The sequence below is a fragment of the Aspergillus lentulus genome (genome assembly GCF_001445615.1).
Source record: "Aspergillus lentulus DNA, contig: Alt17, strain: IFM 54703, whole genome shotgun sequence".
Taxonomy (NCBI): domain Eukaryota; kingdom Fungi; phylum Ascomycota; class Eurotiomycetes; order Eurotiales; family Aspergillaceae; genus Aspergillus; species Aspergillus lentulus.
The window spans coordinates 116646-142232 of NW_028322112.1; the positions used below are offsets into that span (position 1 = coordinate 116646).

At 50.8% G+C, this 25587-nt stretch overlaps 11 protein-coding genes across 11 annotated transcripts; 7 read left to right on the forward strand and 4 right to left on the reverse strand.

The window, feature by feature from the left end:
- Window positions 1-144: 144 nt before the first annotated feature.
- Window positions 145-1749, forward strand: ALT_9072 (putative MFS maltose permease; the record flags this gene model as incomplete). The annotated part of the gene is made up of 1 exon (XM_033563412.2): window positions 145-1749. The coding sequence occupies one exon, from the start codon at window positions 145-147 to the stop codon at window positions 1747-1749; it is 1605 nt and encodes a 534-aa protein (XP_033419303.2).
- A 212-nt stretch (window positions 1750-1961) lies between these two features.
- Window positions 1962-4444, forward strand: ALT_9073 (fungal specific transcription factor domain-containing protein; the record flags this gene model as incomplete). Its single annotated transcript, XM_033563410.2, has 4 exons — window positions 1962-2450; window positions 2828-3483; window positions 3531-3981; window positions 4031-4444. 4 exons carry the CDS (start codon window positions 1962-1964, stop codon window positions 4442-4444), a joined length of 2010 nt encoding a protein of 669 aa, XP_033419301.2.
- A 44-nt stretch (window positions 4445-4488) lies between these two features.
- On the reverse strand, window positions 4489-6004 carry ALT_9074 (pepsin-like aspartic protease; the record flags this gene model as incomplete). The annotated part of the gene is made up of 3 exons (XM_033563409.2): window positions 4489-5387; window positions 5436-5760; window positions 5816-6004. The coding sequence occupies 3 exons, from the start codon at window positions 6002-6004 to the stop codon at window positions 4489-4491; spliced, it is 1413 nt and encodes a 470-aa protein (XP_033419300.2).
- A 556-nt stretch (window positions 6005-6560) lies between these two features.
- ALT_9075 (uncharacterized protein) lies at window positions 6561-6842 on the forward strand (the record flags this gene model as incomplete). The annotated part of the gene is made up of 1 exon (XM_089600535.1): window positions 6561-6842. The coding sequence occupies one exon, from the start codon at window positions 6561-6563 to the stop codon at window positions 6840-6842; it is 282 nt and encodes a 93-aa protein (XP_089455032.1).
- Window positions 6843-8276: 1434 nt separating this feature from the next.
- Window positions 8277-8657, forward strand: ALT_9076 (uncharacterized protein; the record flags this gene model as incomplete). The annotated part of the gene is made up of 2 exons (XM_033563408.2): window positions 8277-8537; window positions 8589-8657. The coding sequence occupies 2 exons, from the start codon at window positions 8277-8279 to the stop codon at window positions 8655-8657; spliced, it is 330 nt and encodes a 109-aa protein (XP_033419299.1).
- Window positions 8658-9875: 1218 nt separating this feature from the next.
- Window positions 9876-11395, reverse strand: ALT_9077 (uncharacterized protein; the record flags this gene model as incomplete). The annotated part of the gene is made up of 3 exons (XM_033563407.2): window positions 9876-10448; window positions 10501-10610; window positions 10687-11395. 3 exons carry the CDS (start codon window positions 11393-11395, stop codon window positions 9876-9878), a joined length of 1392 nt encoding a protein of 463 aa, XP_033419298.2.
- A 1146-nt stretch (window positions 11396-12541) lies between these two features.
- On the forward strand, window positions 12542-14112 carry erg13A (putative hydroxymethylglutaryl-CoA synthase; the record flags this gene model as incomplete). Its single annotated transcript, XM_033563406.2, has 4 exons — window positions 12542-12601; window positions 12671-12773; window positions 12820-13883; window positions 13936-14112. 4 exons carry the CDS (start codon window positions 12542-12544, stop codon window positions 14110-14112), a joined length of 1404 nt encoding a protein of 467 aa, XP_033419297.2.
- Window positions 14113-15054: 942 nt separating this feature from the next.
- Window positions 15055-16529, reverse strand: ALT_9079 (putative amino acid transporter; the record flags this gene model as incomplete). Its single annotated transcript, XM_033563405.2, has 2 exons — window positions 15055-15111; window positions 15165-16529. The coding sequence occupies 2 exons, from the start codon at window positions 16527-16529 to the stop codon at window positions 15055-15057; spliced, it is 1422 nt and encodes a 473-aa protein (XP_033419296.2).
- Window positions 16530-20505: 3976 nt separating this feature from the next.
- Window positions 20506-21161, forward strand: ALT_9080 (uncharacterized protein; the record flags this gene model as incomplete). Its single annotated transcript, XM_089600536.1, has 3 exons — window positions 20506-20782; window positions 20838-20942; window positions 21001-21161. The coding sequence occupies 3 exons, from the start codon at window positions 20506-20508 to the stop codon at window positions 21159-21161; spliced, it is 543 nt and encodes a 180-aa protein (XP_089455033.1).
- Window positions 21162-21825: 664 nt separating this feature from the next.
- ALT_9081 (putative C6 transcription factor) lies at window positions 21826-23199 on the reverse strand (the record flags this gene model as incomplete). The annotated part of the gene is made up of 1 exon (XM_033562719.2): window positions 21826-23199. One exon carries the CDS (start codon window positions 23197-23199, stop codon window positions 21826-21828), a length of 1374 nt encoding a protein of 457 aa, XP_033418610.2.
- Window positions 23200-24237: 1038 nt separating this feature from the next.
- On the forward strand, window positions 24238-25433 carry ALT_9082 (uncharacterized protein; the record flags this gene model as incomplete). The annotated part of the gene is made up of 2 exons (XM_033562718.2): window positions 24238-24914; window positions 24971-25433. 2 exons carry the CDS (start codon window positions 24238-24240, stop codon window positions 25431-25433), a joined length of 1140 nt encoding a protein of 379 aa, XP_033418609.2.
- Window positions 25434-25587: the final 154 nt, after the last annotated feature.

A 25587-nucleotide genomic window follows, 5' to 3' on the forward strand; every position in this document is an offset into this window, starting at 1 on the left:
AGAGGGAACTTACGATATGCAGATACGCTGAATATAAATAGTGCCATATGTCCGGGATCTCATGCATGTCCTCCACAGCCAGGATCGTCTAGCACGCACTCGAGTGTGCTTTGCTGGCCGTTTTGCTAAGAATCCAATCGCGACATGACCATGTCCAACAATCCAGACGCTATGGAGGGAGAAAAGCCTCGACCTCTCGCGGAGGGCAAGAAGGCCGCCCGCAAAGAACAGTCCATGACACTTTGGCAAGCGGTACGCTTGTATCCCAAGGCCGTGGGCTGGTCCGTCCTCCTCTCGTCGACATTGATCATGGAAGGATACGATTTGGCACTGCTCGGCTCCATGTATGCCTCTCCGGCATTTAATAAGAAATACGGGTTTCAGTCTGCGTCCGGCAAATGGACGGTTCCGGCCTCGTGGCAATCGGCACTCTCCAACGGGGCCCGAGTGGGCGAGGTCATCGGGTTGCTCATCAACGGTCTGATTTCGGAACGACTGGGATACCGCTGGACAATGGTTTCTGCGTTGGCGGCAATGAACGCCATCATCTTTCTCTTCTTCTTCGCTGTCGATATCAAAATGCTGCTCGCTGCAGAGATCCTGGCCGGTATTCCCTGGGGCATCTTCCAGACTTTGCCCGCCGCATATGCCTCTGAAGTGTGCCCGGTGGTCCTCCGTCCGTACTTGACGACCTTTATCAACATGTGTTGGGTAATTGGCCAATTCGTGGCGGTGGGCGTGAATCGCGGATCCATACAAAGAACCGACCAGTGGGCGTACCGGATTCCCTTTGCAGTGCAGTGGGCATGGCCGCTCCCGATCCTCATCGGAATCCTCTTCGCCCCCGAGTCACCCTGGTGGCATGTCCGACGGGGTAATCTCCAGGGTGCTAAACGGGCCCTGCAGCGGCTTACTTCATCCAACGATCCGAACTTCGACCCGGACGAGACTATCGCCATGATCCAGCATACAAACGAGCTAGAGAAGGCGCTTGCGAGCGGCACAAAATACACCGATTGTTTCAAGGGGACGAACCTGCGCCGCACAGAAGTTGTCTGCGTAGTTTGGCTGGTCCAGACACTGTGCGGGCAGAACCTCATGGGTTACTTTGCGTACTTTTGTGTCCAGGCTGGTCTCCCGACGGTGCATTCCTTCGATCTCTCATTGGCACAGTATGCGCTCGGCTTCATTGGGACAGCAGGATCGTGGTTCCTAATGACTTACACCGGTCGTCGCACACTGCATGTCTGCGGTCTGGCAAGCTTATTCACTCTGCTCATCATCACAGGTAGTCTTTCCTTTGCGCCGGGAGATGATAGTGCAGCCAAGTGGGCGATTGGTGCGATGTTGATCATCTTCACTTTCTGCTACGACTTTACTATCGGACCGGTGACGTATTCACTGGTGTCAGAACTGTCGTCCACCCGACTCAAGGCCAAGACGATCGTGCTGGCGAGAGTCGGATACAACGTCAGTAACATTGTGGTCAATGTGCTCACCAACTATCAGCTCAACTCGACGGCCTGGAACTGGGGTGCCCGCAGCGCATATTTTTGGGCGGGAACATGCCTTGTCTGCTTCGTCTGGTCGTATTTCCGCCTGCCGGAGCCCAAGGGAAGGACGTATGAGGAACTGGATCTGCTGTTCGAGCAAGGAGTGTCGGCGCGCAAGTTCAGAGAGACGGTGGTTGATCCATACGAGGGCGAGGAGGACCACGTGGAGGTGCGAGAGGAGCACCACAAGGACTAATGAGATTATATAATATATGTCCGTGATCTATTATCATTGAAGTCAGAGTAATCAATGTCTAGAACACTTTTGTGTGGGCTGATGTATCCCTGCATAGCGTTGCATTAGGTCTTACGCTGGCCCCACTGGTCCCTTGCCTTGTTATTTAATCCCGCTCATCCATCCTCAACTCTCCTGCATCCCATCCTCTATCTACCGGACTGATCATCATCATGGCCTCTGGACTCATCTTCGATCCCCTGCAGCTACTCCGCCTCGCGCCATTAGCCACCAGCACAGGCAGCCTCGTGCATGCCCTGGTTGAGCTGTTCACCAACTCGGCCTTCCTCCAACCATCTATCCGGAAATCCTCCGACGCAGTCCTGCCGAAATGGTACACGTACGTTTTCAATCGCCAGATCGTTTCCGTCCTTGCGCTTAACCTAGCCACCATTTCCACCGGCCTATCAAATATTCTACTGAGTCGGTCTCGCAGTGCTCTTCCCCTGTCGCGCACAACGTTCTACTGGGCCGGCGTTGCGGGTGCGGTGGCGCATCTCTTCTTCGTGCCGTTTGTGGCGCCTCGGATTCAGCGTATAGTCGAGAACAGCAATGAGAATGGAGCAACTGTGGAGATGGAAGAGTGGCTGGGATTTCATCGCATTAGGATGTTCGTTGCCGATTTGCCGGCATGGTTGGCATTTGCGGGAGCCGTCATGGTGGTATAAGCATCTATACAATGGAATATGTGCAGTTTTGCACGATATCCACAGAGACCAGCCGTAAATTGATTGCAAGTCCAGTCACTGTAGATCTCACACTATCGTTAGGAACTGAGGTCTCTTTTCATTCCCTTTATATCGTTTAATCTTGGCGTGGGATGACTCGGAACACCCCCACCGTTTCTCCGTTTTTCGATCCTCCCCGCAATTTCTCTTCATGCAACCAGCAATCAGACCTAAAGATGCCCCGCGACACGCAGATGGTCAAGCAAGCCTGCGATGCCTGTCGACGTCGTAAAGTCAAATGCAACGCCCAGAGACCCTGCAGCCAGTGTCGATCGGCCGGGCTAAGCTGTCGAACATCGCTGGTGCGACAGAAGAAAGGACGGCAAGGCCAGTCGGCCAACGTTCTTTCTGAATTGCGCACTCAGAATGCTCAAGACCATGAGCCATCTAACCCTACAATTGCAAGTCCAACGGTGGCTACTCCTCTTGTGAATCCAACTAGCGGACGATGTCGATTTGGGCGCAAGGAAAATGTCCTTCCTCGGGAGCTGATCCGGGATTGCTCCGAGTACTTCTTCGCGCGCATGCAAGGCACTGTTCCCATTTTACAGGCGAAAACCTTCCAGGATTATGTGGATCAGATGGATCATCGTATCCATGCGTATTGCCTGGTGGTTTCCTTTTGTGCCTTTGTCATGATGCAGACGGGGTATTCCTCCTCGCAAGCTGCAGGCTCAAGATGGACCCAGAGTATGGACGCCGGGCGCGAATTGCTCGATGAAGCGACAGAGGCGCGAAGGCATTTTGATCCGCTCACTGTTCCTGTCCGGCAGAGCATCACCATCGCGTTTCTTCTGTACGGCTGTCATATCGCCTTGGGGAATCAGCGCCACGCCTACTATTTCCTACGGGAAGCCACCACCTTGTACACGGCTGGCATGTTGGATACTCAAGCAGGCGCATTAGACGGCGATGAAAACAATTCCTCTTCTGGCAAGCTCTTTTGGCTGCTTCTGATTTCGGAACGGTACTTTCCCTCATTTGACCCATGTAGAATAGTCCTAATTCAACCAGAGCCCACGCCATTCGCAGACATCGGCCCGTCACCCTACAGGTCACCGCCAACAGTCCAACTCTGGAAGATCCTTCACCTGAAGACACATCCACTATTGGATTCCGCTGTCTGGCCGACCTCTATCGCCCGTTTGACGAGTCGTTCCTTGGACTCTGGAACGGTACGCATGCCACATGCTCCCGCGAGTCGCTCATTCTTCTCGACAAACATATTTGTGATGCAGTTCCTCCCGATCTCGAGCTGCCGGATATCCCAATGGCGGACCTCCGTGTCTCGCAACAGTGGCTGCGAACCATGATCTGGCAATTATCCACCACCGCGGGCTTTCTGTCCAGCAAAGCCAGCCATCCGTGCATGGAATTTCGGTATCCGCTACAAATTGCCAGAGACCTGTCTTTGGCGACGTGGAAGCTGTCAACGCAGAGTATGGAAACGCATGGGATTGGACTGGTTGGTTAACCTTTCCCATCTGTACAGAACAATGCTGATAACGTGACAGATTGAGAAAATCTTCGAAGTGGCCTGCACCCTCACCGATGTGATGGCTTGTCTATCGGCAGCGGGACTGCGCTCTTCCGGGTTCAACTTGGGCCCGCAGGATTACTTGAAGCATTTCTTCTCGCTTGTGCACACTCTCCCCGGTGGCCGACAACGGTTTCTGCCATTGCTGTTAACAAAGGTGGGACAGACCTTGCCGTCCATGCTGCAACCCATCACACAGCACCTGAATCTTCCAGCAGCGACCGTGGAGACTTCTGTGCCGGCCGAAAAGGCTGACTCGGAAGCCTTTGGCGACATGTGGCCGGATGACCAATCGTACAGCGACTTCAACTACGCTGAGATGAGTCGGATTGGAGACAAGACGCCGGAAATCGATGAAGCGTTTATGCAGTATCTGCAATCGAGTCCTTGATATTCTATACCAACATCTCTCGTAACATCAAGCGACAAACAAAGCTATAAAGGAACAGACATAAGAGAGACAACCAAGCCAGCAAAAAGCAACTTCACATCCATCTGGATATTAATCGCTATACTGCCAGGGCTGCTCTCTCTCCCCGTCGTCAAAGGCACTGCAGTTGGCATATTCACCGCCGTGGTAGCCGGTGACGGCACCGGAGTCGCAGCGGGCACCGCATCCTTGCCTGTCCCGATTTCAAGGATGGCATCCTCCCCGGGATTGAAGTTTGTATTGGCCATCGAGATCTCGCGATTGGCTAAATCAAAGACGACATACGTGCTACGGAGAAAGGTATCGCCCAATACGGGGATTCCACCGGTAGTTGTATAGATACCGAACACGCACAGCACAGTGTCTCCGTCCATGTCGATCCCGTTCAAAACGAGCTCGTGGATACTGACATCGATACTGATACCGGAGAAGTCGAACGTCAGAGTGATGTCTTTGTCTTTCATGGAGCACGGGAGAACCGGGACATCGTACTCGGCGTTGTGTGTGACTCCAAGATCAGAGTAGATCTTTGTGGTGAGCGATAGGGGTAGGTGAGTCACGCTTGCTCCTGAGTCGATGGTGACAAGAAGAGGAAACTCGGTGTCTGGATATTTGGTAGTTGTGTTTGACGTGCGCTGTTGCAAAGAAAGCCCGGTCAATATGATTCGGATGAATGTGTACGCGCCGCTAGTGGGCTGAAGGGGAATTGTCTGCAGCTGCCCCAGATACTTTGCCGCGTTCGCGCCTCCGAAGAGGATCGTGCCGCTGTGGGAGGTTACGTCCTCCATCCAGAGGCTGTACGTAGCCGACTTGATGTGGCCAGCTTGCACCAGGGCTTGAGGAAAGTTGGGATATTCAGTGCGAGTAGCTTCAAGCGCAGGAAATCCAAGTCCCAGTGTTCCTCCTGCTTACAGTCAGTGTATGTTGATTAGGCATGTACGGAGAACCGTACGATTTGAGGTGCTCTCCTCTGCTATGCCAAACTGGAATTGACTTAACATCACTCCACCTAACTGAATTGTATCTTTGACATAGTCCCCCGCCGCCTTCGTGCCATCCTTATATGTGATGTTGAACTCGTGGTTGAGGAACGTGTAGGTCCGCGATGAGCTATTGTCATAGACCCCATATCGTTCGCAGTTATTCGCCATGTTCCAGCAGAAACTCGACGATGGGATATTGAACCAGGTGTCGCTGCTTCCAGTGTCTAATACCACGGCGATCTCTTGCTCTGAAGTCCCAACAGTGACATTGACTGTATATAGCGTCATGACATCCTGTGCCGTTAATTTCGCGAATTTCAGGTGTCAAAGTGAATTCAAAGGGACATACCTCATTCAGTATTCCTTCAGATAGTATCGAGTCGCGCCTCGACACAGCGCGATGTATTTCGAGAATGTCATTGTTCCGTTGCCGGTTGAATCGAAGCTCAACAACAGCCGGACTATCTCCCTTGCCAAGAGCAATGGCATTACTTGTCTCAATGGCCAAAGAGAGCAAGGACAATATTCCCTTTCTCATGATGTTTATTCTCTAGCTATAAGCATAGTGCATTGGCATAGGCCACTACATATCGCATGGACGACTGAAATCTATGTTTGCAGCGCAGCGTCCAAAAGTGTCAAGCAATCAGGGGATTTTTCAGCCTCGCCAGGCAGAACTAGTATCAATGTTACATCGTGCTCATAGTCGATTACGATGGCAAGGCTAGAGTGGGGACCAATATGTATGCTTGATCTCATTGGGAATTAGATGCGGCGCAGTAATAAAATGACACTAAGCGACATGACACTAACGCTTGCCCCTGGTCGATAGTGGACCATGGGGCCACGAGTCAGAAATCCCACGAGTCAGTCGTCAAGTCTCGTTGGGGCGTAATATTCATAAGCAGTCCCCTTCAGTGGCACGATGCTGTTCTTCCAGACACATGGGCTGCACACCTACGATGGTCAAAAAAAGATACTAACTCAAGTAGCATAAGTAGCAGCCAAGGAGAAGATATTTTCCAGGTCTCAGGTATCCAATCCAAAAGGCACTGATAGAACGTTCCAACGCGAGATCTATCCAATATCCCTATATGCTCCATGGGAATTCATCGGTGGCAGTCTGGATTCGGCTTCGACCGTCGATACATCGTCCGAAGCCGATCCTACTCGCAATTGCTGCCGATGATACTGACAAGGTGCAAACCCTGAACGCCACCGAGAGTGTTAAATTCTTTACACTGGCCGATCGTGGCCTTTCCACCTCGGGAATTGAGAAGATGTTCAGCACAGAGAGCTTCTTCTCCCTGCCGGATGAGATCGAAGCTACGGTCCCCTGGAGCGCAAACAACGCCGGATTGAAAGAAGACATGTAGACCGGTCCTTCAACACGCAGATCAGATACCAAGGCGTCGCATCAGCTGCAGTTCGGCGAGAACATGGCCAACCGATGGATCAGCGACGAGCATCTCCCAGGGTTGTAGACCAAGTTGTTGGCGTTTGTGCACCGCGCCAATAGGTATCGGAGCAGTCAATGCGCTGCTTTGCTCAAGAAGTGGGATTTGGGGAGGACTTCTTCATCAAGTGTCATGATAACTCCCGGCCGGTTGACATAACACCATGCGTCTGCTGCATTCCTCTGCTCTAGAAAGAAGGATAAAGTGGGCTAGAAATTTATCCGGGTCCAGAAGTGGTCACCACGGTTGGAATCGGTGATGCGTGGATCAAAGTCGACGAGCACCCGGGGGACATTGCCTGCATCATGAGCGACCTATTAATGTCCTATCAGACGACGGATTCAAATCGACATTTCAACGAGTGAAGACGTCCTCGGAAAAGAGTGATTACTTTAGAAATCCGTATATCATTACGTATTTCAACCAACCCTGCAAGGACTCCTTGATTCTGGATCCTTTAAAGACGTACCCAACGGTGACTGAGAGCGGTTCACTACCAATGGGATAAGGAGGACTGTACTACATTACAGGAGAAGCTAAAAGGCATGGAGGTAGCTACAGGATCTCAGTTTAACCGTACTCTCCCCGTGAAATAACACAACTATACACCTTAAAGCTATAAAAGCGGCGTCTGACCGGCAAAGAGCCCTCAAACTAAGGTTGGCGAAGACCAGTATGGTAATTATCAGTCTGCCTTTTTACAGGGCGTACCCTTACCCTCTAAGCTTCTATCATATGTCACATACTTCCTTATAAGACATGCCCTTTCGGACTTTGTTGTAGTATTTCCGGGGTTTAACAGTAGTAGGTCCATATCCATCTGCCTAAAGCTCTTGCACCGTTACCAACCATCTCTACTAATCAAAGGTGTATTCCATACACCCTTCTATATCATATTACTTCATCGCACGTCTTATTAGACAGCCATGCAGCGAAATGAAGTGTGTGGCCACCAGCCACAATGACGTCATTCCAGCCCTATCTATATCGAAGCCCCATGAACAAACGGGCGTCCACGGAGCTATTGATCCTTACATGTCTATAATTTTAGTATGCTAATTAAGCCCCGATAGACTAATATAGCTGCGGGGCCGACGTAGTGATGATCCAAATGACGTGCGGGCGTTAGCCCAAGGGCTGTCATATTACCTGCTCGAAGATGTAGATCCCTTGGCATACGTTGTGTATCACCTATAATGATGTCTCCAAAAGGATAGAAGATGTTATATAAACTACATCAATCTGGAGCATCACCATTCACTATTATCCATCTCAAGCTGTGCCATCTGATCAAATAATTACACAAACCATTCCATCGAAGATCTACCAGAAGTACAACCAACCACTATCACAATGTTCCGCCGTCACCACCGTCCCGCCACGACCACCACTCGTACCTCCAAACCCAGTCTGTTGACTCGTCTTCGTGGTCCCAATGCTCGTACTCGGACAGTCAAAACGAAGACGACTACGACGCGCCATAACGGCGCTTATGGTCGCACCAGGGCCACTGCTCCCGTACATCACCACCGTCGCAAGGTCACCCTCGGAGACAAGGTGTCGGGGGCTATGCTGAGATTAAAAGGCGCTTTGACACATCGACCGGCTGTAAAGGTATAATTTTGCTGTTGATCGCGTAAAAGGATAAGCTGACTGGTCTTATAGGCCGCTGGCACTCGCCGCATGCACGGCACTGATGGACGTGGAAGCCATCACCGTCGTGCTTATTATTAAGGACTTTGCATATGAGTTATGATGAGATACCCGAGTTATTATTCACCTGTACTATAGTGTATTTGTATCAAATTAATGTTGTTCCGTTTAATCTCACACAAGTACTTTCGCTAGTGACCTCCCCGTAAAACTGCAGGAGATGCGAATACGACAGTGGTGGACGGCGACAATCCGGTGGAGGACGCTGTTGACAAATGGCGGGCTGGAGAAGGTGGAGAAGGAGTATACATATTGCAGAAACTATCAAGGGGATAAGAGTAAGGTGTAACGCGGACAGAGAAGAGCTTAGTATCAAGGGGTAGCTGAGAAAGGGATGGAGGAATGTCTCGGCAGGAGAGACATATATATGAGCGAACCCCGTTCTTCAGCATGTCGGTCAGATTATTTGAAGGATGCTCCCTATCAAGTCATCTATCATCATCAAATATATCAAATATCAGCATCTAGTATCTACCTTAGTATGAGAGATTATCGCGTTGTTTAACCCGATTTGGTAATTCATTGGCGCTGGATATCAACTCCGCTAGGGCGAAAATAACAGCCTGGCCACATTATAAAACTCAACTTCAATTCCAGCAGGATTCTGATTCAGTCGACCTTTAATCTCATCAAAGATCAAAATGTCATGCAATCACTGTCATTCCTGCGAGAAACCCTTACAGTCCGACTCTACAGACAAGGGTCAATCTGCCCGTGCCCTTCAATGGATGTCGGCGGTTGTCCCTGAAGGATCAGCGCTGCTGTCCTGTTCGTGCTGCTGGTTACCAGTCCGTCCGACACATAGGTATAATTGTTTGATGTGCACTCAACTAACTGCTATACAGACAGTTCTAGACTTTGTCTTTGCGGGTTCAGTAACCGCAGCAGGCATTCAAAAACTTCGTCCTCTCTTCTTGGCTGTCTCCGTCTTGACCCTGGCGTGGAGCATCAGTCAACAAGGCCTCAACAAGAGCAACCTGCGACGAGCAATCATTTGTGCATGTCTACTAGCTTGGTCGCAGTATAGCGAACAGGCACAGTCTACAAAGGGACATCATAGCTGTCATTGATTAGAGTAATGATTGTGGGTGACTTGGAGACTCAAATACAGGAGATATGCTGATTGTCCACTAGGTAATAAGACTCCATTGTGTACCAACATTATGCTTAACACAGCACTATGTGACTTAAGATAAAAATTGAGATTCCTCTGTCAACGCCGTAGTGACCAATCTTCAGCTACTGCAACAATCTCCGCTGCGTGTCTGGTAATTTCTCGCCGTGAATCCATGTTATTTCCTCCCGATTTTCCCCGTCCCACCATCCACGAGCCCCATGTACGTACATCTTTCGCCTTTTTTCGATCAACGGCCACATAGCCATCCAGCGTCTGCCCGCCTGAGTATCGTTGTCTTGCTGCTGTACCTGGAAAGGAGTCCCCAGGTCTCTCCACTGTTCGAGACGCTGGCTGTCCCACATGACGTAGCCAAACCGCCGGAGCTCACGATGCTCCTTGTCGCAAATGAATTGATAGCACCGAGCATCGTTGTGGGCCCATTGCCATGCCTGCTGAGGGCCAGAGTCGCTGTCGTGTGCAAACGGCTTTCTCACAACCTCGTCAATTTGCTCAGGTGTGAGATCTCTGTAGAACATAGCTCCAAGGGGCCCGACAGCGAACCTCTGCAAGAATTCAAGCTCATTGACTAGGAGCCAGTTCGAGCAGCGGGAGTCCCGAACTGAAATTAGCCCGATGCGGCTGTGGTGGTTGGCTCTTATGACAAACCGATGAAGGGCCGTCAATCCTTTCAGCAGCTGGTCAAACAGTTAACAATATGTCAGAATGTGGAGCTGACAGCTTACTTACAAATCCTCTCTTGTGTTGGCTTCCCATGACAGCCTCCCATGTCTCGTTGTCTGAAAAGTAGACCGTATAATAACCCAGCTCGACGTCGTGTGCTGCGATGTTGTTAAAGGCTAGATGTGACGTAGAGAGTCAGCGGGACAGAATCGAGATGGACAAAGTGTAGAGAGGTAGGAGAGAAGGATATACCTGGTGAGATCTTCCAGTACAAGTACTCATTCACAGCGCCAATTTGCTCCATCTCCCAGGGCGCGTGCTTGCCGAAGAATATTTCATACTTCTCCCGATGCTGGAATTCAGAGGTGGATGGACGTGCATATTTGATGCCGCCAGTAATCCAGCGTTCTTCTCGGTTTCGAAAGCAGAAGAGATGGTTGATCGTCTCCTGTAGGTAGAATGCCCGAGCGACACGGCACCACTCAGTCTCGGAGGGTGCGTGGACTGGAAAGTTTAAGGGTGCTACGAGACCCAGAGCATTGTCGATGTAGTCATTTGCGAAGAATGTTACGCTCTCGTGGAACTTCACCAGATTCAGAGCTGCTCCAATAGTCCATTCGAATGACTCCACCAGGCGGCAGTTAAAATACAGGTCCAGGATGTCGAGGACCTTTGCTCTCGTCCACGGCTCGATTTTCCGTGCATGGTAGCACAGGACAGCGTATGCCAGCAGCTCTCTGGGTATGTGACGTTGAACGATTTGCAATATGATCGGAGTCTTGTAATTGTAGAAAGCTGAGTACAAGGAAGAATGGCTTAGTAAGACGGATTTGAGTGATTCGATGTCTGGAAGGTCGCATAGAATATGTTGTCGGCACTCCAATGGAAGCGCATTGAATAAGCATGGAGGGGATGCTTCGCGTATGTCCGCATTCTGACCAACGGGAGGAGATGAGATCATGGCAGTCGGGTCTGTGGAGGAAGACATTTGCTGCTGTTATGTCTCTGTAAGGTAGAGGGAAGAGGTAGAGGGAAGAGAAGAGATGGAAGCAGGTCGATGAAGATGGTTTATATAGTTCTATACTCATGTCACGTGGATGATATTGCAGCAAGTGAATCCAATCTTTTTCGTGAAGATTATAGGCAGTTACCGATATAAGAGGTAATGGACATGAATTATAAGGAGATCTCCGATTCCCAGCTGTGAGCAGTGGAGTTATATGGCATTCTCCGATATAAATAAGACCATTGATAACAAAGATCGTCAATGTGTTCAAGACATATTCAGCGTTAATAGGAACAACGCAAGTATTGACTATTGAGCTCCAGTCAGGTCAATCTTATGGCCAACCTGGAGCTAAAGATTAGAGACTCCTATGGGAAAGCGATGCCTCCAAATACCAATGATACCCTGCCTCTACACATCAGATACGACGGACAGAACTAGATTATCAACGACGCAAGTATGCTGCCAGACTTGCAACGGAAGTAATAAACATCCATTCCCCGAAGGGTAGTTAATGGCGAAAGCACGATTTGCTTGAGCCGGCCGTTTCACCGGCCAAGGACGACGCTTGGGGGTCATGGTGTGCTCTGCGATTCGAATCTCCGATATGACGGACGTAGAGGCATCATTGGATCCAGTTAGATCTTTGTCAATTATCTTATCACTATGAGACCTTCTCTTTTGCTGTGGGGAAATATAATTTTATGTGTTCGGGCAGTTGATAGATACAACGACAGCATTGTGTATACAACAGACGTGAGATGCCATCACCACAACAGACCCCAGATCGAAATGTCATCTAATGTCCAATAATATTATTATCCCTTTACTTGTAAGGCGACATTTCAGCCCAAGAGGCAAGGGGAGGCCGAGTCTCGGTTGAAAGGAATAGCGACAGGTGCAGATGATGCTCCAATATACACTGTAGGACCCATCACAGCTGCCTGCAGCTGACCCCTCAGCTCCCTCGTTATAGATGTCATGAATGTTATAAATACGTGTCTGCCTCCTCAAGCTGCTCTCTATTACCTGATAATCGAGTTCCTGCACCCAATTTCATCAGTCGAATATTGAGTCAAGACTATCGGTCTTCAACCAAGCATGCCCTCCTCTGCTCAGAACGTGGGCATCAAAGCCCTTGAGATCTATTTCCCTAGTCGAGTAAGTTAGCGCAGGTAGCATTATGTCTCCTGTTGCAGTTGCCTGTGGAGCTCGGTTAACGAAGCGCAGTATGTCCCCCAGACCGAGCTAGAGACATTCCTTGGAGCCAGTGCAGGAAAATACACCATCGGACTTGGCCAGCAGAACATGAGCTTCTGTGACGATCGTGAAGGTGAGCAACCCATCCGAGGAAGAAGCGTCCACAACTCACAAGTTAGACCTCTACTCTCTTGCCCTGACCGCCGTATCCTCCCTTCTGCGCAAGTACTCGATCGACCCCAACACCATCGGCCGTCTCGAAGTCGGAACCGAGACTCTGCTCGATAAAGCCAAGTCCTGCAAGACGGTGCTGATGCAGCTGTTCGGCGACAACACTGACATCGAGGGCATCGATACATACAACGCCTGCTACGGCGGGACCAACGCCTTGCTCAATGCAGTAAATTGGGTCGAGTCGTCCGCCTGGGATGGCCGTGACGCCATCGTTGTAGCGGGGGATATTGCCCTGTATGAAACGCCAGCGGCGCGTCCCACAGGTGGTGCAGGCTGTGTGGCTATGCTCATCGGTCCAGACGCCCCTCTGGTGCTGGAGCCGGTCCGGGGTTCCTGCATGAAGCACGTCTATGACTTTTACAAGGCGGATTTCAAATCCGAGTACCCGCTGGTGGACGGGCAGTTTTCCAACACCTGCTACCTGGGTGCCCTGGACGCATGCTACCAGCGGTATCAGGCCAAGCAGCGCGCACGGAAAGAGGCAAAGACAAATGGGACGACGACCAGCAATGGTCACAAGGGCAGTTTTCTGGACACGTTCGACTATTTCGCTTTCCATGCGCCAAACTGCAAGCTGGTGGCCAAGGGGTATGGCCGGCTACTGTTCAACGATTTCAAATTAGAACCGGGATCGTTTGACGAGGTGCCAGCACAAGTCCAAGAAGCCGACTTTACGGCTTCGCTGACGGACAAGGGCCTGGAGAAGTTGTGCGTGAGTCTCACCAAGGACCGATTCATCGAGCGCGTCGAGCCGTCATTGACCGTCCCGACCAACTGCGGCAACATGTACACCGCCAGTGTGTATGCGGGTCTCATCAGCCTGATCAGCAATGTCCCCAGCGACCGACTGCGGGACAAGCGCATCGGCATGTTCAGTTACGGGAGCGGTCTCACTAGCACATTGTTCAGCTTCCGTGTCAAGGGCGACACGACCGACATAGCTCAGAAGATTGGCTTGCATGATCGCTTGAGTGCTCGGACTGCAGTGTCGCCTGAATTCTATGATCAGGTGAGTTGTTTTATATGCATGTTCTGATCATCGGCTGACTAAGATATGGTAGATGTGTAAACTCCGCGAAAAGGCATATCAGCAGAGGAACTACACTCCCGAGGGAAGTGTCGAGAGCCTTGCCCCAGGAACCTTCTTCCTGGTGCATGTGGATGATGCATATCGACGCAAGTATGACATGAAGCCATACCTCTCCATGTGTGAGGATCAGCATGGACAGGCTGTTTAATCAAGAGCGGGGGTAGGACAATGAGATCACTTTACTTCGAGGATTCTGTCATCCAACATGACTGGCCAATAGGGCACTCTTTCAATAAGCAAATGACAAAAGATAAGAGTGGAAACATTAAGGTAGAGGACCACAGTGTAGTGCAAGTGGAACAGTGGATCCTTACGGAGTACAACTGACTTAAATCATCACCAAAGATGATAGATAGTTACTTAATTATTGCTAGTCACAGTGCACATAATAACATAACCCGGAGCAGTGTTGATCAACAATGCTGCTGCAATCTAGAATAACAGCGTTTCAGCTAACGATCCGAAGCGATGGGAGTAGTAGACCAACAATACGAGATCCAGTCCGAATTGGACTCCGGTGAAGCAATAGTGAGCAGATCCTATCGAACAAGACAATCACCCGGGATTTCCCGAGTGTCTCCGGCCGATGCCCGATGGCAAATTTGAAGGCATCTCAGCGGTTCGGACTTCGGTGCATTTGGGTTCTGTCGGGTTTGATCCACCAGCTAACTCCTTGGCACCATTCAGACATGGTTTGTAAAGTTTTTCTAGAATATTCAGGACCGAAGCTTAACCGTGGTTCCTTGCAACTGACTTAAAAGTTGGTGACAGAAATCAGGAGGAAGATTAGTCTAGGCGCTCTCAAAATTTTCATACCACTTATACCAGATATCGAATCACCAATCGGTTTTAGTTGTCTAATGTGTCAGAGTAAATGGTCAGACGTAGAGAAATAAATTCATGATTCGCTTGCTCAGATATCGAAATAAACGCAGTATGTACATGCACAATCATCTATGTTGAGCCAGCCGGTGGCTCGTCTAATCATAAACTGGGAAAAGAAATGTGGTATATCGGCGACAAGTCTTTGAGCCGTTCATATATGATACAACCAGCGCAAATCAGCCGTAGCTGTTGGTGATTTCGAAGTTTAGACCATGTGGCAGGTGAAAACACCTCTAACCTTGCCCTCTCTGTAGTTGATGATCTAGCGTCGCCGTTAGTAATTGATGAAAAATGACAGCTAGGGAGGGTGCTTACAATGTCATCGATACTGGAGTAGGTACCACCGACCAGGGTGACGAGACCAATAATCAAGACGAGGACGTTCAAGGCACCCAGGGCCAAGTTCTTAGGCTCATTCCACTTGCCCTCGCGGATGAGGAGGAACCACATCAGCGCAGGGAAGTAGAAGGTGAAGCCCGAGATGAAGAGGGCAGAGGAGATGGACAGCAGGTCGGAGAAGAAAGGAATCACCTCAGCGATGATGAATGCGACGACGGTGATGGCGGTGATCAGACCGAGCCAGGTGGCCCAGCCAGTGGGGGTGTTGATGAAGCGGATGTGCGAGTTCTTGAAGATGCGTCCGTGGATCAGACGGCCACAGACGACGGTGTTGATGGAGCCACTGATGAAGATGACAGGCAGGGCGACACCGAAAGCCACCCGGCTGAGAGTGTGTCCGGCAGACAGCAGCGCAGGGCTCTGTACATCCATGCCAACAAAGGCGTAGATCAGCGCACCAGTGAGAGTGTAGATGAAGATTTCCACCAGACCCAGCGCCCAGATCGACTTGACAAAGTCCTTGGGGGTGTGCATCTCGTCCATAAAGGAAAACTGGCACATGGCGAAACTGTACGCGAAAACGATGTTGGTGATGGCGATGAAGGCATCAGTGAAGGTGGTCCCTTCCTTGGGCCAGGCTGACCACTCCACACCGGACAGACCACCCGGTGCATTGCCGCTCTTGACGCCAGTGCCGATGATGGTGATACCAATGGCGACAATAATCGACACGAAGTCGACGTAGCCCAGAATAGCCATTTCGGCAAAACTAGGAGGGATGGCGACCAGCAGCAGGATGATGGCAGACACAACGCCGAACACGACGGAGCAGATGGAACTCTCGGTGATGTTGGTAAAAGCAATAGTGCCGGTCAGACAGTGTGAGCCGGTCAGGAAGGTGAGTTGGAGGATGAGCATGATATTGATCAGTTCGTAGCCAAAGCGGCCGAACATGAGCCGTCCCGCATCGGGATAGTGGGCGACTTGAGGGAACTTGAGCTTGACCTGACCGACAACATAACTGGTGTAGATGGCGATGAACCCAAGACCAACACAGCAGATGACACCAGCCACCATACCCAGTGTCGCGAAGGAGGAGGGGATCGACAGACTACCAAGCGCAATGGCCTCCACGATGAGCACGACGGTGAGACGCTTCCATCCGAGACGGCTGAATTTCTTCACACCGTGTTCGTAGATGTGTCTTTCTGCCTCGCTCATCTCCCCAATCATGTCTCCATCGTACTGGGGAGGAGCGAGGAACTTCTCGCCCTTCTCATTGTCAGATCCCACGGCCTTGCCGGTATCAGAGTAGTCGGAAATGTCGACTGAGGACCCCATGTTGAAGGGGAGAGCGAGGTTGCAGACGGTGGGAGAGAAAGGGAGAATAAAGGTGGACTGAGCCCCGAGATCGAACCGTCTTCCTCGAGCGTGTGAGCGAAAAGCAGAGGGAGAGAAAAGTGAGCAAGCAGTGGGTGTGCTTTATAGAATGGCCGAAGGGGGGCGGGAATGGGTGTAGAGTGGAAAAGTGAGGCAGAGAAGGGGGTGGGAGAATGGAGGGAAACGAGGCCGATTAGAATAAATACAGTGGCATGATTGGACTACTATGGGATTACAGAGCACTGCGTATGGGCTGCATAGGCCAGGCTTGCAGACCTTCTCCAAGGCGCGAGTGATAGCAGGGAATTTCTTTTATTAATTAGATTCTGTGGCGCTGGTGTGCGACGATCCACTATGCGTACCAGGTTGCTGCATTTGGCATCATCCAGCAAATGACCGGCAGACGAAGGGTGGGCACTTTGCCACAAACAGGTTAGACTGCTGGCAGTCAATGACACTCTGTGAAACGACTCGGCTGTGTGGACCCATCGTGACGTGGAGTCGAGATAGCACCAAAGTGATTGCATTTGGTAATAGATATCACCAAAGGGAAATAGTCATGTCGATGAGCCCAATCCCCCGCGAAAAGTCCCCGGAAATCGTCGAGTGTCCATTGCGGGGGCCTTGGAACAGTTCTGGAGAAGCGACACGTGTAGAAAGAAAGCAAGGGATATGATAGAAGAAGCCTGTGATACTTTAACTGACATGAATAAAACTCTGCGGACGATCGACGGTGGCGCCGCCCAAATCCGATCTTAAGGCCAACAGGCATCACGGCAAGCAACAGGACAAGCCGGACAAGACACGACCAGGAGTCAGGGTTTTGGCAGCAATTGGCAGGAATTCCCGCCACCCACAGCGCAGTCGGAGCCGAATTGGGTGTAGTGCGGTCAGGTGAGATAAGATAAGCCTGAGCGGTGCGACCGGCTGCGTCGGATTTAGTCAACTCATGATGTTCGCTCAATGTTCGACTTCAGGAACCGGAAAAAACTCAATTCCGCCAAGAAACCTAGGCTATCTCAGGTTAGTCTCGGGCTGCCTTGTCCTTGGCTGCCGAAATTATTATTTTCCTCCCTCTCAGTCTCGGGTGTGCTCCTGTGTCCTCCATACGGTGTACCCCTGGTCCAGGATCAAATATCAGTTCACTACGGAAAATACCATCTGAACATCCCCGAGTCAGACATAGACACATTCTTCTCTGAGACATCCTCTGTATCCTATCCTCGATGCGTATGGGAGTCGCCGGCTGAGGCTCTGACTAACTGCATAAAATGCTTGCGTCATGAAAATGTCTCAGACTAGTCCCGATCCGGCAACGGCAGGCCCAGGATCGGTTTCCCAGCAATATGTTGAGGATGTCGCGGCTGCACCTCATCTCGGCGAGGGTATCCTACACGAGTTGTCTGTTTATTCGGGATTTCATTATTAATACAGTTCACACTGTGGATATGCCTCTCTGCTTTGCTCCATATTGTTGGGGAAGCCCCAGGATCTCCATGCGGAGAGGTGGACATTAGACCCCGCGTTCACCACTCTGTTATGAGCCATTTTTTATAAACAATATCGGGTCGACAGCTGAAGTTGCGATGCTCCAAAGACGATCATTGGAGGCATGAGCGCAAAGCATATTCATTGCGCAAGTTATTCAGGGGCAGTTGTGCTGATTACTCAGAACGGAAGTTATCCGAAGCTACCCAAGGTGGCTGCTCGGATTCCAGAACAAGCTTAGTTGGAGATTGTGCTGAAGTAGACATCTTGGAGTCAACTGCTGTTCTCACTGCCGTCTGGGCCCTAGAGTAACCTTGGCTATTGCTCTGATATTGTCAGATCGCAGAATTGCTAAGCAAATGGTTAACGGATGCTATTCAACCACAGAGAAAAATCCCGCATCGTGCTTAGCAGAGGTGCGTATAGTCCACAGACCACTCTCGAAACCAGCAAAGACCGATTCTCGGAAAGAGGCGGGTTCATCTCTGCTACTCCGAATGCGCTGCCACTGATTCAGCAATGATGAACTGGCCAGGCTCCGATAATAACCCTTTGACCATGTCCGACAGACATCGGACACTCCTGTATGTATGAGAACCAATTACTACAGGACCAGTCAAGGCGCATAACCTTCGTCGATGAAACAAGAACACTTGCCAGTTGAGGCCAAAGCACAACAGATTCTTCTGCCAGCCTTGAAGATGTATGTACCAGTTGGTCCAGAGTAGGCATAGAAATCCTATCCAGAGAGACCCATGTAACCTTTCCTAGGAATCCTACAAACATACACGTGTCCTTCCCTTGCAGTCTCGTGGTAGTTACTTTCCTTATGCCCCTTCCCTTCTAGAAGACTGTCGAACGCGGCCCTCACCTTGAGCTGCAGTCAACCCGTCAGCCTGTTGTGGACGGTTCTGCTGAGGAAACAGCTGACATGCAGATTGTCCTCCCTCCTGCGAGAACCCTTGGCATTTCTCAGGGAGGAGTCACCCTGGATGCCTGAACTCTGAGTAAAATTTGATCTCCACAGATTGCTGCTACATCTCGACCCATCCACACCCGAAGACGAGGGGATGGCGTGACACCAACAGATTGAATCTACTAAACCTCTCATCAGGCCACAAGCTTGTCGAAGCTCAACCCTTGCAGTAGACAGTCACACGTGCGCCGTTAGAGCTTAAGAATCTCATGGTCTATCTGCCCCATCTACCACGCTTGATTAGATCACAACTACTGGTGTCTCTGCTGGTGCCCAAAAAGGCGCCCTAGCCGCCATGTGAGAATCTGTCAATGCGACCACGCGACGCAAGGGATTACCACGATTGCCACCAACAAGCTCATTTTTTAAATTGAGCGCTCAAGTGGAAGAGCTGAGGTGAGACGACTGAGATCTGCGCACCATCCCTTGCATGCTACGATGAGGCGGTCTGATCGATACAACATCATTGCATCCAAATCATTTGGGCCGACTTTGCGGTAGACATAACTGAAACCAGCGTCAATCTGAGTTTGACTTGCTAATACCTGATTTATTCCTATATCAGTTGTAAAGCGCATATCATAATGCTGGTAATGAGGAAAGCAGAATGTTTTGTTGAGATTATCAGTGTACAATAGATGACCTCCTACAGATCGGATTTCAGGTCCGGCATGCTATGCAAAATACCAATCTCCAGCTCCTCGTCTATCTGATACCAGGAGAGGCGCCTTCGAGATGCGGTGAGCATTGAGCAGCACTGCCAAAACGCTCCTCAGATGGTTCCGCATGCCCTCATCCACCTCTGGTTGATTGATAAGGGCCGTAGTCCTTTGCGCATTCAGCCGGTTCTTGTCGTCGATGCCTGGGAGTTCTAGTACGGTGTATTAAAGAGCACTACAGCCAGAATCGCTCCCTTGCTGGCTATACTGCAGTTATGTCTCCGTCCTTGTGGCAGCAGTTGGCTACAAGGCGGGTCATCACAAGGAGCATACCCTATCATGTTGCATTGACAAGACCAGGGATATCGTACAATGCTAGAGAAGAGTTCAGCTCCTGCATAAAAACTGTCAATGTTTCAGCAGGATGTGGTGACTAAAGTTGTCATTACTATCATACACCTAAAGAGCAACGGTATATGTATATAGATATGTCTGTTGTGCTACTACATTTCTAGAACAAGAGGCTTCATAATAACTGCTGGGGTTCTCATTTTCTGCTGTAGATTATATAACCACTGTTCAAATCTAATACCCACTGAAGAATGGGCCATAATATCAACATGGGGCCATATCTGTTTTTTGGCACTTCTTGATGATGCTATATTCACGCTTCCCCGCTGACGTCATTACTCGCAACCACCTTCAATTGTCGAGTCCCATAAATCATGATCCTTGATCAACCTGCTCGTTCCACACTTCTCTCCTATCAAACATATCACTCCTAACACCATATTACTAAATTCAATCCATCAACATGCCTGAATCCTCCTTCTCCATCCGCAGTCGTCGCGGCGACGAGCTCACGCGACTGGCGGACCAGCACATGCAACATGACCTGCAACCCGAAGATCGCGACGTGCTGAAAAGCGCCGCCTCCAGAGTATCTCTCTGGACCACCGTCGGCTCGGCAGTGGGCATTGGCCTTGGTCTCTACGTCGCGTTCCGACTACGAAGCACGCGGAAGGCTTTCTTCGCGGCATTCCGCGCAGCGGAGAAACCCACGCAGGTGGTGTTTGCCGATGGCCGAACTGGTACGATAGTTCTCGTTCGACGAAATAGAGATTGCATTTACTGACCGAGGAACAGAAGCAATTCCTGATATTACCCCGTTACTGAAGCCGACAACTTGGGGAGACTTTGCGACATATTTCTTCGCTTCCGCGGGTGGACTCTTCTTGGGCGGGGAGCTGGGTATGCCTCGTGCAATACTTCTACACAAACAATGATCGCTAACCTTTTTACACTACAGGCTTCTTTGCCGGAGCAGCCAGTGGAAGTCGCAGTATTGCCAAGGACCCTGAACGAAGAAAACGCATCGAGAACGCATTCCGGAAGTTCAGAGCAGACGTGCTGCGCAAGGAAGCGGACGAGTTGGACCGTGATCAGAATGTTTTTGAGAAAATGTTTTAGGGAATGTTTCTCGGGTTTGATGAGCTGTACAATAGTCTGCCATGTATTCGATAATACACCGGGATTGAATATTCAACACAGCTTCACATCTAAAGGCAATGTCTCCCATAATACTGTGAACCCCGGCGCATCATCTATTTAGCGATGTTATATGTGCTCCGAAGCGAGCCTCTATTCGCATCATCTTCGGTATTCTTGATACTACTCATCCGCCTTTGCGTAGTATATCATACGAATATACACAGCATATGGGGCAGTGAGCCTGTCTCCTTAATGGGCCATGCAGCTGACGCGCATACTCTACGCATCGTCGCATAGTGGGCAATCTGCACGGATTGGCAGATATCGTCCCCTCCAATAGAGACCGATCAACCACACAAGTATCGGCAAGCGCACTGTTGACGTTAGACAATTTAGCACTTCTGGCGCTGCCCGCAGCGGTGCTCAACGTGAAGGCGCCGGCCGTCTCGCGTCCAATGATGCCGGGAGAACGTTGGGCGCGGAATCCTGCGTATGCGGCTTTCGCAGCTCTGTAGGAACCGTAGCTCCGTCGACGTCCAGCTGACCAGCAGAGGATTCTCCGCATCATTCTCATCGTGAAACAGTGTGTCTACCGTAGCCGAATCAACTGCTGAGTCGAATGATAGCATTCGAAGAACTGTCATCAAAGCAGCAAGTCCATTCCCAGAAGGAAGTCCATGTCGATCGAAGGTGTTTGTGGAAAGGAATCCAACAATGAATCTGAAGGGAGCCACTGTCCTCCCAAGCGATCAGAGTCAACCGGCGCAGAAATTCCCGACACCCGTTCGAGGATCGAGATGCCCTTTCGCTTCTTCTCCAGTGACGCATTGATGAGATGACGTGCTGTGTGAAGCGCTTCATTTGCCAAATGTGTGTTCAATCGTTGTGCGATCATCTCCAAGGTTTCCACGGCTTCCGGGATCTTTTCCAGACTCTCGGCTGTATCAATGGCGACAAGAACGCAGATGAACTGAAAGACAGTACAAACGACATTCCACCACGGATGATTCTGCGCCACCAGTCGTCGGGCAGAAGGTAATGTGGAACAACCGATCTCGATGACTCGGTCGAGCTGTGCTTGAGGTGTTGCAGTCTCTAGAAGTCGAAGTCGGCGGTAGATACAAAATGCCAGGTCTGCCTTGACTAATATTAGAAAGTCATGCTCAACCGATACCTTGACCAGGTTTTCGAGGCCCAGGGCCAACTCATCCCGCCTGGCAACCGGATCAGCATTGTTGTCGGGTGGGACAGCTCCGACCAGACCGAACAACTGAGGTGTCAGGTCATTAGATGGCGCATCGCTCTTCGAGTCTCTCTTCCATGTCAATCCAAGGTCTACCACGGACCGTCCATAGTCGTAGGCTATAATGATATTCAAACATTGAGCTACCTGGGCAATGCGCTCCCGTGTCTCAGCGATATCCTCCAAGGCCTTCCTGCCACTACCTCCGGTCGTCAGAATGACCGCGTCTAATGGCTGATGTAGACCAGCAGCTTCAACAAGATGCATTGTGGTGCAGCTACACATCCAAGCCGAGTGTGGCCGACTGGTCGCTCGCACATAGATGGTACGCAAGATCCACCCGGCGATCTTGTCAATGGAGGGTGTCCGACTGACCGAGGCGTCTTCCAGAATCTCCTTCGCATGCAGCATGACCCTCGTCTCCTCTTCTTCTCTGAGAAAACCAGAGAAGAGAGAGCCGAGGGCTATCACTCCGCTGATCAAGGCCTCCAGTCCCAGGCCCTGTGCTTTCCCGTGCCAGTGCTCCTCGCATCGGTGGTACAGCCGCTCCATGTCCAGCAGTCCAAACACCGGATGGACGGTCGACGAGTACACATCCGTCAAACTTCGGACTTTATCCAATGAGATAAATGCGGTCAAGTCAAAGGAGACACCACAGCTGGGCTCTGCACGAACTCCGGGGTTATACGCAAAAGAGTGCAGGCGCGGGGGATTTGCGGCCTGCAACTCCAGGCCGACTGTCATGGGAAACGCAACTGATGCGTGTCGGCCCATATACCTGAGTTTTGAAGGCTCAAGGATGCCATGGGAAGAAGAAGAGATTACCGAGCTGCCTCCCAGGCTTTTTGCTGTTGCCTCTGACAAACGAGCAGCCTTCGTAGAGGGCAGTGGCAACGACGAAACCGAGTCTGCGCTTCTTTTGACAGACTTCACAGATTCGGCCAGAAACTGGCAGTCATATCCATAGCCTGTACAGGCCGAGCATGGGAATTTCCCATCGCACTTTCTTTTTCGTTGGCGGCAGGGCGCGCATGCTTGTCGCGATCGCTGCCTCATGTTTCCCGGGGGCAATGGACTCGACACGGTCGCATTTGCGTCTTGCGCCTGGTGCGTCATGGCAAGACGGATACGTCTTCTCTAAGTCATAGTCGGAGTGATATACTTGTGTCTGACTCTTGTACGTTCTCAGGCTGTTGCGATACACCTCCTCGGCTGCCTGAAGTGATTGGTTGGAGGAAAGCACATGACTCATTCATCACATGTCGAAAGTCACATGATTGGGATTTGATTCTTGATATTCCGGCGTGCAGGTGCCTTGATGCCTTATAGTCTGTTGTCAACAGACCGAAGCCGTTTGTTGTGTGCTTTAAGAATTGTTCAATATTCCAATCTCCTTGGAGGTCCCACGCTACCAATGAGAGCGCTGCCCGAGCTTCATGTCGTTCCGTCATATTAAACCTGATGCTGTGCTATTTCGCAGGAAATACGAGATTCATTTCCTTTGGCTGCGGGGAGACGCAATGATCATACCCCTCCACCATTGAGATGCGTAGAAAACTCGTAAAAGGGCTCGGCATTTGATCATTGCCGTCCTTCAGTACCCCTGATTCCTTCGCACCATGAATCTTGCCCTTTCCATTGACCTGTGCGCCTGCCAAGCCTCGTATAATGTGATGAGCTGCAGAAGAGGCCATGCCGATCATCACACGACGCATAGAATAAATATCGCTCCTCGGCTAGAAGACCACAGGACGGAGTGTTGGAGGAAAATCAGCGTCCTGACTGCCACTCACATTCCCCAGAGTCGCCAGGATGAGGCTCCTCAGCACCATCTCCATCTCACTTCCCCTACTTCTCCTTACTTCGGTCTACGCAGACCCAAGGGCATGTACTGGCGATACGAAAGTACTGAACCCTTCTTACTTTACCCTCAATGAGACAGACAACAGGTTCCTCCCGGCGCTGTCCAAGATCTTCACCGATGTCGGCAAGAAGGTTACGGTCACGCAGGTTCTCGCGGACGCGAATCGGGACCTGCAAAAGGGCACAGCCGCCTTTCCAATGTCAGAGCGGTGGCTCTGGAATTCGGGCGACGAGTCCACCACCAAGTGGATTCCACAAGGAATGACCAGCTCTGGCGATGCTCTGGCCGTCGGGACGTACGAGGGCAAGGACGTCTGGCTTGCCAGCTGGTACCAAAAGGAAGGCGATGCCAATGTCCGCGTAAGCTTCGTGGACCGCGCGACGCATAAGTACCGCCACGTTATGCTGGTGGAGCCAAGCGCTGCGGATAACTTCAAATCGGTGCCGATCCATGCGGGTGGCATTGCTTGGTACGGCAATGCCCTGTACGTGGTCGATACCGATCATGGCCTGCGGGTGTTCGACATGGACAATATCTGGAAAGTCGAGAGCGGCGATGGGATCGGTAAGATGGCTGGAGGCGGCTACTCGGCCGCCAATTATGCCTATGTCCTTCCTCAGACGAGGTGAGTTTCTCCATTGTGTGTACATCCCAGGCGGAAGATGCTAATGACGTTGATAGGGTCTATAATTGGACTGAGCTCCAGCCAGACTCCAAATTCCGGCATTCCTGGGTCGCTCTTGATCGTCTGGACTCGCCCGACACTCTGCTGATCGGCGAGTACCAGACCGATGACACCTCGACTCCCATCCGTCTGGTCAAATATCCCCTGGACTATACGACACGCCGGCTGCGCAAGACCGGCTCGACAGTAGCAACCGCATCCTGGGCATACTGCGTCAATATTCTTCGCATGCAGGGCGGATTCTCCCGCAATGACACTTTCTACCTGGGACGAAGCAATGGTGAGAACAATGGAGGTGATCTATTCACATGGACCCCCGGAGAGGCAGCCGTCGGCTCTAGCTACTTCCCTCCAGGAAATGAGGATCTGAGCTACAATGAGGCGAAGAAGGAGTGGTACTCTGTGACCGAATGGCAGAACCAGAGATACATCTTGGCATACAAGAAGGAGATACCGTGATGGCTTGTAGACTAATGAGGTAGTCTCTGCGGAGGCTGGTGTAAGACAAACTGTCCCCTTGTGAATCTGGTCCTGAGTGACTGTTTATTTGTGTAGATTGCTGGTATCAGTTGGAATCTACTTTTACCTCCGTACAGACAGTCCAAATTCATGT